The sequence below is a fragment of the Phoxinus phoxinus genome (assembly GCF_949152265.1).
Source record: "Phoxinus phoxinus genome assembly, chromosome: 15".
NCBI lineage: Eukaryota > Metazoa > Chordata > Actinopteri > Cypriniformes > Leuciscidae > Phoxinus > Phoxinus phoxinus.
The window spans coordinates 34,482,172-34,492,992 of NC_136890.1; the positions used below are offsets into that span (position 1 = coordinate 34,482,172).

Sequence of the window (10,821 nt, forward strand, 5' to 3'; positions counted from 1 at the left end):
AATGATAGTTAAGCGAGGGCAGTGACGTGATGTGAGTTATGATGTTCAATGTTCTCTGATTGATCCCGCATCTCAAATAATGCAGAACATCCTTTGAGTTTTTAGATATTCTGTCAGTTCTTGTGAAACCTCACTGCAGTGTGTGTGTGTGTGTGTGTGTGTGTGTGTGTGTGTGTGTGTGTGTGTGTGTGTGTGTGTGTGTGCGTGTGTGTGTGCGTGTGTGCGTGTGTGCGTGTGTGCGTGTGTGTGTGCGTGTGTGTGTGTGTGTGTGTGTGTGTGTGTGTATGTGTGTGTGTGTGTGTGTGTGTGTTAGTCTCTGAGGAAGGTTGGTAAAGACTCCACAGTGCTGCTCATCTGCGTCACAGTGTTCCTGTCGTATCTGCCGGAGGCCGGACAGTATTCCAGCTTCTTCCTCTACCTGGGACAGGTGCGTAACGGTGTGAATTAAAAAATAAAATAAAAATAACTTTACTTCCGCAGTGTGGCGTCTGTCCAAATGGAACAGGATATTGAATAAGAAATAGACTAATTTTGACTTGAAAGTAATTATTCATAATCTTCCTTATGAATTCGTGTTTATTTCCCCTTTAAGCACAAACATGAGAAACTGTGTGTTGGTGTTTCAGGTCATTAACTTCTCATCAGAAGCAATTGCAGCTTATATTGCGATGGTGGGAATCCTGTCCATCATTGCACAGGTAAAGACCTTCAGCTTAGTTTTCACAAACCCTTGTCTTCATGACAAATTTATTCAAACATATATATATATTAGGGCTGTCAAAAGATTAATCGTGATTAATCACATCCAAAATAAAAGTTTGTGTTTACATAATATATGTGTGTGTACTGTGTAGAATTATTATGAATTATTATAAATATACACACATTCATATATATATTTAAAGGTTGGGTAGGTAAGAATTGTCTAAATAACCTTTTTTCAAATTGGCTTAAACTGTCTTTATATACCAATACATATTTAAAATGTAAGTACTTTGAAAAAGAGAGTATAAAAACTGAGTGACTATAGTGTATTTAATCTTCAAAAAACACAGCTCATTAATTCCTACCGGGACGAAACAAGTGATTGGCTTGCGCGACTGTCACTCTCCGTCGCCATGACTACCGCCGCTATTACTGGCTCCGCCCACGTGCGCACAGTCGCGCACCCCTGTTTAGGTGGGAGTGAATGGAGTTAATGAGCTGTGTTTATTGAAGATTAAATACACTAGAGTCACTCAGTTTTTTATACTCTCTATTTCAGAGTACTTGCATTTTAATTATGTATTGGTATATAAAGACAGTTTAAACAAATTTGAATAAAAGTTTTTTTTTTAGACAATTCTGACCTACCCTACCTTTAAGGAATAAATGCATTTATATACTGTATATACATTTATATAATTTATATTATATACAGGGGTGCACATAACTGGTACGCAGGTACGCATGCGCGACAAAAATCAGGAATGCGTAATGCCACTTGTGTTACTACGCGCCTTTGCGTACTACTGTCGCCAAAATGCAACTAGGCAGTGTTAATTTTTTTTTTTCACAGATGAAAACGAGACGATAACTAAATAAAAACCTTGTTTTAAATGACGACCACTATGACGAATAAAAACTAGACGGAAATGTAAGGGAGGGACGATTGGGGAAGTGATCCAGTCAGAACTGATTTGCGTTTGTGGAAGATGCGCACATTTGAATTGTAACGTGCTGATCTACCGAGTCGGCATGCATGTCTCAAATCGTTAAAAAATGTAAACGTCTGGGAGAAAGAGAAGAGCAGACATATGGATAGATCTGAATAAGAGTGACGACGCGAAAGACAGCTTTATTCGGTATGTTTTTCTGTGCGAACACACACACACACACACACACACACACGACCCGAAGCGTGCAGCCCCGCACATAGACACAGCGCGCTGCGCGCAAGGACTGAATTGAGCTCTCTTTCGCGTCTGAATGGACAAATACACACAACATTGTGTCTAAATGTCCGTTTTGGAGAGTATTCACGTAAACACAGTCGGTTGTCTTTACAGAACGTACCGTGCATCAGTGCAATTGGATCTGCACACTCTTAAAGTGACAGTGCGTAATAAACCTAATACCTTCTGTACACTTAATATTGATCAAACAACAAAATAAAAAGAGAAAATTCACTGCTCTTTAATATCTTTAATAAGGATTAATTATATTTAATTTATACAAATAAATACATCTGAACAATCAAATAACACTTCAAATAAATTTTTTCTAAAGGTGTTTTCTTTCATTTTAGGTCGTTCTTTTCACGCTGATGTAAATTTAAGTGTTCGTTTATTTTTTTTTTATAAGTTTGGTTTTAGTTAGTTATTTTATGCTATAAAAATGGAAATGTGACGTCATGATTGACAGCTGTGGCCACGCTACATATGGGGTGAGTACCAAACACCATCTCCTGGTACTCACCTGAGTAACTCACTAAAAAAGTTATGTGCACCCCTGATTATATATATATTTTATATATAAATATAACCAATTTTTCTTAAATATATACATGATTGTGTGTGTTTTTATATATAAATAAATAATTATACACAGTACACACACATATATTATGGAAACACAAACTTTTATTTTGGACTTTTGACAGCCCTAATATATATATATATATATATATATAATTAACAGTAAATAAACTCCTCTCTGATTTTTTTTTTATTGCTAACTAATGAACTGTGAACACAAGAACCAATGAGGTTCATTCTCATGTTCCGCAGCTTCTGTTTATGTTTTCTGATCAGTGTTTTTATGTGAATGAAAGCCTAACTCCTGATCATCCGCTGTCAGACAATCAGCCGATGGCCGATACATTGGTGCGTCCCTATTCATGATATTGATTGTCTTTTTGCAGACGTTACTCTTAAGCATTCTAATGAAGAGAATTGGCAATAAAAGCACAGTGCTCCTGGGGCTTGGGTTTCAGCTGCTCCAGCTGGCCTGGTACGGCTTCGGCTCGGAGCCATGGTGAGCTGGATCTACTGTCTCCGTCTCTCCTAATACTGTGATGGATGTGTTTATTTTGATCTGTGTTGACTGGCATTGTTTGTAATGGAAAAGAGATTGAACACGACGTCAGCACTATTGTGAAGGGATTACCGGCCTGTGACTCGCTGGGTTTTAAATAGCGTTTGTGTGTGTGTACCTCAGGATGATGTGGGCGGCCGGGACCGTCGCTGCCTTGTCCAGTATCACCTTTCCAGCCGTGAGCGCGCTAGTTTCTCACTGCACAGATCACGACCAGCAGGGTAAGACTCAAACGCGTGTGTTAAAAGACCCGTCTCGTGTTAAAGCGCTGACGAAACCGTCCATATTGTTGTGGAAGAAGATTGTTTTGCAGCCAAATTATGAACATTAACAATGATTTAAAATATTACAGGATTAGTTCACTTCAGGATTAAAATGTCCTGATAGTTTACTCTCCCGCACGTCATCCAAGATGTTCACGTCTCTCTCCAGAGGAACAGAAATGCAGGTTTGTGAGGAACACACTCCAGATGTTCTCCATATAGTGACTTCAACGGTCCAGCGGGTCGAAGGTCCAGATGTGAGTTTCAGCTTCAAAGTCTCTCACGATCCAGCCGAGGAATAAGAGTCTCATCTAGTCAAACCAGCGGACATTTTATAACTAAATAATACACATTTATATACTTTTAACCACTAATGCTGGTCTTGCACTCGCTGTGATGCGACACACATTACATCATCAGGTTGAAAGGTCACGCGTGACGTAGGCGGCCAACGTACAAGGACTAAGTAAAACGCCATTTACAAAAAAATAATAGGTAAACCAACAATGATTTCGAAGTTTTTCACCCATCCCTACATTTCTGAACCGGAACACGCTTGACCTTTCACCCTTATGACGTAATGTGTGTCGCATCACAGCGAGTGCAAGACCAGCATTAGTGGTTAAAAGTGTATAAATGTTTATTGTGTTATAAAATGTCGGCTGGTGTGTCTAGATGCGACTCTTATTCCTCGGCTGGATCGTGAGAGACTGAAACTCACATCTGGACCTTCGACCCGCTGGACCGTTGAAGACACTATATGGAGAACATCTGGAGTGTGTTCCTCACACACCTGCATTTCCACTGAAGACAGACATGAACATCTTGGATGACGTGCGGCAGAGTAAATTATAATTCTGAAGTGAACTACTCCTTTAAATTAAAATCACATCAAATAATGTTAAATGTGCAGCTCTGGCTCCCGCACTGATTCTCTGGATCTGATGATGTGTGTGTTGTTGCAGGAGCGGTTCAGGGAATGATCACAGGGATTCGAGGTCTGTGTAACGGACTCGGTCCGGCTCTCTTCGGATTCATATTCTACCTCTTCAATGTGGAGCTGAAGGAGATGAGCCCCGACCCGAACCCCGTCACACCCGCCACCGAAGAGGTCAGAGTTACTTCTGTACAATATTCCTGCAGCTTTACTGTGTTTAGTCAGATCAAGTCTCCATCTATACAGCGCTTCTACAACACAGAGTTCACAGCAGCTTTACAGAGATCACAGGAGATTACAGTAACAGTGTTCAGGCTTTACAGCAGATCTAGAATAAAGTTATTGTCCAGATAAAGTTAGTTTTGATTGATTCACTTCCGTTGTAAAGATCATTAGTGAGTAACTTAGCGGCTCATCCGTACAATAATAATAGTGTTTAGTGGCTCGAGAACGCAAACCTTGAAGCAGGTTCAAAGGTGCAAGCGGTGAAAAGTTTTAAAAAGCTCTCTGTGTAAACTTCAAACACGAATCTGACGGCGTGCACATGTGCATCACATGTTTAGTCTATAGATATGAGCGTTTGAATATATATGTGCGCAGGCGTGTAGTCTTACTCTACATATTGACCTCTCTAATTACTTGAAAGTTCATAATACAGAATTGCATTGTTTGTCTTCCAGAAGTCTGTTATTCCAGGTCCTCCGTTCCTGTTCGGCGCGTGTACGGTTGTGCTGGCGCTGCTGGTGGCGGTCTTCATCCCGGCTCAACACACTCCGGTCGTGAAGACGTGCAGCACGAGGATCATGACGGAGCCGGTGAGCGGCGGCCCCGAGAACGGCTCCGTTCCTGCGAGCGACGACGACATCGAGCCTCTTCTACAGGACAGCAGCTTATAGACCTCTGAACCCCAGCAAGGTTTCCATTCCAGGAGTGTGTCGGAAAAAGCTTTGTATGAAATGTCTTAACGTCTTTTTGGTAACACTTTATAACAAGGTCTCATTTGATAACATTGCATTAGCTAACATTAAAGGGATAGTTCACCCAAAAATTAAAATTAGCCCATGATTTACTATCCATGATCTATCCATCATAAAAGTGCATCTATCCATCATAAAAGTGCATCTATCCATCATAAAAGTACATCTATCCATCATAAAAGTGCATCTATCATCATAAAAGTGCATCTGTCCATCATAAAGTGCATCTATCATCATAAAAGTGCATCTATCTATCATAAAAGTAAATCTATCCATCATAAAAGTGCATCTGTCCATCATAAAAGTGCATCTATCCATCATAAAAGTGCATCTATCCATCATAAAAGTGCATCTATCCATCATAAAAGTGCATCTATCCATCATAAAAGTGCATCTATCCATCATAAAAGTAAATCTGTCCATCATAAAAGTGCATCTGTCCATCATAAAAGTGCATCTATCCATCATAAAAGTGCATCTATCCATCATAAAAGTGCATCTATCCATCATAAAAGTGCATCTATCCATCATAAAAGTGCATCTATCCATCATAAAAGTAAATCTGTCCATCATAAAAGTGCATCTGTCCATCATAAAAGTGCATCTATCCATCATAAAAGTGCATCTGTCCATCATAAAAGTGCATCTATCCATCATAAAAGTGCATCTATCCATCATAAAAGTAAATCTATCCATCATAAAAGTGCATCTATCCATCATAAAAGTGCATCTATCCATCATAAAAGTGCATCTATTCATCATAAAAGTGCATCTGTCCATCATAAAAGTAAATCTGTCCATCATAAAAGTGCATCTATCCATCATAAAAGTGCATCTATCCATCATAAAAGTGCATCTATCCATCATAAAAGTGCATCTATCCATCATAAAAGTAAATCTGTCCATCATAAAAGTAAATCTGTCCATCATAAAAGTAAATCTGTCCATCATAAATCATAAAAGTAAATCTGTCCATCATAAAAGTGCATCTATCCATCATAAAAGTGCATCTATCCATCATAAAAGTAAATCTATCCATCATAAAAGTGCATCTGTCCATCATAAAAGTGCATCTATCCATCATAAAAGTGCATCTGTCCATCATAAAAGTGCATCTGTCCATCATAAAAGTAAATCTATCCATCATAAAAGTGCATCTGTCCATCATAAATGTGCATCAATCCATCATAAAAGTGCATCAATCCATCATAAAAGTGCATCTATCCATCATAAAAGTGCATCTATCCATCATAAAAGTAAATCTATCCATCATAAAAGTGCATCTGTCCATCATAAAAGTGCATCTGTCCATCATAAAAGTGCATCTATCCATCATAAAAGTAAATCTATCCATCATAAAAGTGCATCTGTCCATCATAAAAGTAAATCTATCCATCATAAAAGTGCATCTGTCCATCATAAATGTGCATCAATCCATCATAAAAGTGCATCAATCCATCATAAAAGTGCATCTATCCATCATAAAAGTGCATCTATCCATCATAAAATTGCATCTGTCCATCATAAAAGTGCATCTGTCCATCATAAAAGTGCATCTATCCATCATAAAAGTGCATCTGTCCATCATAAAAGTGCATCTGTCCATCATAAAATTGCATCTGTCCATCATAAAAGTGCATCTGTCCATCATAAAAGTGCATCTGTCCATCATAAAAGTGCATCTGTCCATCATAAAATTGCATCTGTCCATCATAAAAGTGCATCTGTCCATCATAAAAGTGCATCTGTCCATCATAAAAGTGCATCTGTCCACCATAAAAGTGCATCATATACACTAGGATGGCTTCAGTGTGAGTAAATCATAGGCTAATTTTCATTTTTGTGTGAACTATCCCTTTAACTAACTGCAGCATTTATTAATCTTGATCAATGTTTGTTAATAAATATACAGTAGTCAACATGTAAAGTGGATCAAAAAAGTTAATCAAATTGTTTAAAATTCATGTATAACTTTGATGAAAGGTTATGATCACATGTTGACTACTGTACTATTGCTCATTGGTTGGTCATATTAGGCAAGAACTAATTTATTTTTTATTTAAAATTACAAATATGTTGAATTTTACATAAACTAATGCACTGCAAAACATGCTTTTCTTACTTATCATTTCTGTCTTGTTTCCAGTCCAAATATCAAACATTTCTTAAATCAAGATGGATTTACTAAAGTAGTAAAATTACTTAAGATATGAAGTCCTGTTTTCTGGGGGAATAAATACAAATAGAGTTTTTGCTTAAAACAAGCAGAATGATCTGGGGTCAGAAAAATTATCTTGTTTCTGTTTGAATTAACATTTTTCTGACCCCATCGGCAGAACATTTAGCTTGTTTTAAGCAAAAACTCAATTTTTATTAATTTCCCCAGAAAACAAGACATAATATCTTGTCATTTTACACATCTAGTAAATGCATCTTGATTTAAGAATTTTTAGATATTTGGACTGGAAACAAGACAAAAATACTGTGTAAGAAAAGCATATTTTGCAGTGTGGTGACTTTTGTTTTTTAACGTATCATGTTGAATTTAACATGAACTAAGATTTATAAATGCTGTAGAAGTATTTTCAATGTTAGTTCTTGTTAACTAATGTCGTAAACTAAGGAAACCTTATTATAAAGCGTCACAATCTTATTTGTTATCCTTCTGTTTCTGAATCTTTGAAAGAGAATGTGCCTTCTTCATATTGTGGCGTATAGGTCATGTGCTGCCGTGGATCTGAATGTAAAAGTAGCCAATGTCCTTTAATATATTACTGATGACCTTTAACCTCGGCGTTAAACTTGTACAGACTGCAATAATAATGTCATTGTGCAAAGTTTTCATATGACAGCAGGAAATATTTAAATATATTAAATATTAAAAACATGACGTTCTTCCTCAGAGTTTCTGTCTCGTTCTCCAGCACAAATATATAAATATTCATAAATCAAGACACATTTACTGAAGAAGAAGTACAATAACTGTCTTTAATTAAATAAATGTCTTATTTAATGACAAATTAATGGTTAAAACAGGACAAATATCTGCCAACGGAGTCAGAAAAATAAACTTTTCACTTTGAATTCAGATTATTTTGGCAGATATTTGTTCTGGTTTTAACACAAACTCACTTAATTTTTTATAATTTTTCAGTCTTAATATCTTCAGTTATTCTGCTTCTCCAGTAAATGCGTCTCGATTTATGAATATTTAGATATTTGTTCTGGAACACTGAGGGATTCACGTACAGCGAGACCGCAGCGTTTTTTATCAGAAGTTCATAAATGGCACAAAACAGTCATAATCATAATCACCGTCTTAAAGTCAGATGCAGCTTTGATAGATGAATTATTACAAAGTAAATTGGATGTCTCATCATTCTCTGATTTCCAATAATCACGTTTTTAAAACCGCTTTACTGATTTATCATTGTTGCCTAACAGAACAGACTTTTATTGCCTTTTATGTAAATATTTAATTAATTATTATTATTGTATGTTAAACGCACAGTAAGACAAATTTCAGTTTAATTATGTCATTAGCTTAAGATGATCTGATTGATTGCATTATATCATGTATAAACTGCAGCAATAACAGCATGACTACTGGTGATGATGGAACAATGTGAATATCGTGCAGAAGTTCAGTAATTCAACTTAAACGGTGAAACTAATATATTATATAGACTTATTACATGGCTTGGTTGAATTCTAATGTAGAATGCGGTCTGTTATTTCTTGATAACAGAGCGTTGCCATGAAAAACAGAGCGTTGCCATGGACGAAGGATTCTAACCGTAGAAACAAACGGAACGGACTATTTTCTTTAGCGGAAGCCAAATCGTTTTTAAATCAATAAATCTCTTTTTAAATCAATATTATGTGTCAAATTATTGATTTATTTGGTAGGTAGCCATGTAATAAGCAGGATAATGTATAGCGAGTTGGTTGTTATAGCGAATACAACTCCCTTCAGGCTGATTCAAGACCCATCCGCTTCGCGTCGGGCTCATAACAACCGTCCGCCTCGCTATACATTATCCCTTACTCATTAGCTACATGGCTTGGTTGAATTCTTATGTAGAATGCCGTTTGTTATTTATTGATAACACACCGCTGCTAAGTATAACCAGAGACAATTTGGTATGAAAAACAGAGCGTTGCCATGGACGGAACGGACTATTTTCTTTAGCGGAAGCCATACAAATAGTTTTTAAATCAATAAATTCCTTTTTAAATCAATATTTTGTGTCAAATTATTGATTTATTTGGTAGGTCGCCATGTAATACGCGGGATAATGTACAGCGAGTTGGTTGTTATAGCGAATACAATCCCTTCAGGCTCCGCTTCGCGTCGGGCTCATAATCAGCATTTCGGGAGTTGTATTCGATAACAACCAACTCGCTATACATGATCCCTTACTCATTACATGCAAAGTGAGATATTTCAAGCCTTTATTTGTTATAATTGTGATGATTATGGCTTACAGTTTATGAAAACCCCAAATTCAAAATTTTAATATTGTGAAAAGGTTTTCATAATCTGTAAGACATACTCATTAAAATTATAACAAATAAAGGCTTGAAATATCTCACTTTGCATGTAATGAGTCTAACGTTATATAATATATTAGTTTCACCTTTTAAGTTGAATTACTGGACTTTTGCATCATATTCTCATTATCACCAGTATAATAAATGCCTAAATCCAGGACGATCTCGGCGGTGTGAAGCGGGACTGAGTGTGTGTCGTGTTTAGCACACACAGAAGAGCAAACCTTTAAATCGCCAGTCTTGTGGACCTGATTATTATTATTATGCATACTTGAAAATGAAGTGTTGGCGTGATGTATTTATGTGATCGAGTGGAGGAGCTCGTCGCCCCACTGAAGAGGCATTCTCGATGTTTTTCAATGAAATGCACTTTGTTTTGTACCGATGATCGGCCACAGCGTTCCTCATGTCTATGCAGACTCGTAGACTCATTGATGCGTTCAGTGCACATCACGCATTCGACTGCAGAACCAGACGTTTGTTACAAGCTGTTCGCTAATCAATGTTTCAATAAACCACTTCATATTCCAGGATTGATTTGTGTTTTTGTTCCATGAGCTTTAGCCAGTTTCATTGCAAAAAAAAAAAGAAAAAGTTCTTCCAGTGTTTCTGTCTTAAATCAAGATGCATTTACTGGAGAAGCAAATTGTGGGAAGATATTAAGTCTTGTTTATTGAAAAAATGACCTTAACCCCTTATATTGACAGCATTACATATTTAAATCGGTAATATCCTATTAAAACCTAAACTAATCTTGACAAACAATATATAATTTGAAAGCTTACAAATCTCTAGTTGTCATATTTAGTGACTGATTTACTAAATACATTACAGAGGAGCCGTAATTTATGGGCAGTATATATGGGCAGTGATGTCCACTAGTGGAGAAGTGTGGTACTGCGCCCAAACTACATCTCACTGAACGCTCATTTCAAGAGATATCAACCGGACATTTCAAACACAACTTGGTCAGATCTTTGCCTTTGATTTTTTTGCGTTTTTAGAGTCCAATAGG

The 10,821-nt window shown here is 36.9% G+C and overlaps 1 protein-coding gene across 4 annotated transcripts in view; it reads left to right on the forward strand.

Annotated features, from left to right (window-relative positions):
* mfsd14bb (major facilitator superfamily domain containing 14Bb) overlaps window positions 1–6,586 on the forward strand; it is a 14,221-nt gene extending 7,635 nt beyond the window's left edge. The window contains exons 7-13 of one of the 4 annotated variants that reach the window (XR_013800371.1): window positions 314–427; window positions 627–698; window positions 2,903–3,015; window positions 3,199–3,296; window positions 4,304–4,449; window positions 4,956–5,370; window positions 5,768–6,051. Coding sequence is in view for 2 of the 4 variants with exons in the window: in XM_079636597.1 (XP_079492723.1) it covers window positions 314–427; window positions 627–698; window positions 2,903–3,015; window positions 3,199–3,296; window positions 4,304–4,449; window positions 4,956–5,171 (759 nt within the window). In the remaining 2 variants the exon portion in view is untranslated. Of the gene's footprint in view, window positions 1–313; window positions 428–626; window positions 699–2,902; window positions 3,016–3,198; window positions 3,297–4,303; window positions 4,450–4,955 lie in introns of all 4 variants that reach the window. The other 3 variants (XR_013800372.1, XM_079636597.1, XM_079636598.1) reach the window with 3 other exon arrangements.
* The last annotated feature ends 4,235 nt before the right edge of the window (window positions 6,587–10,821 follow it).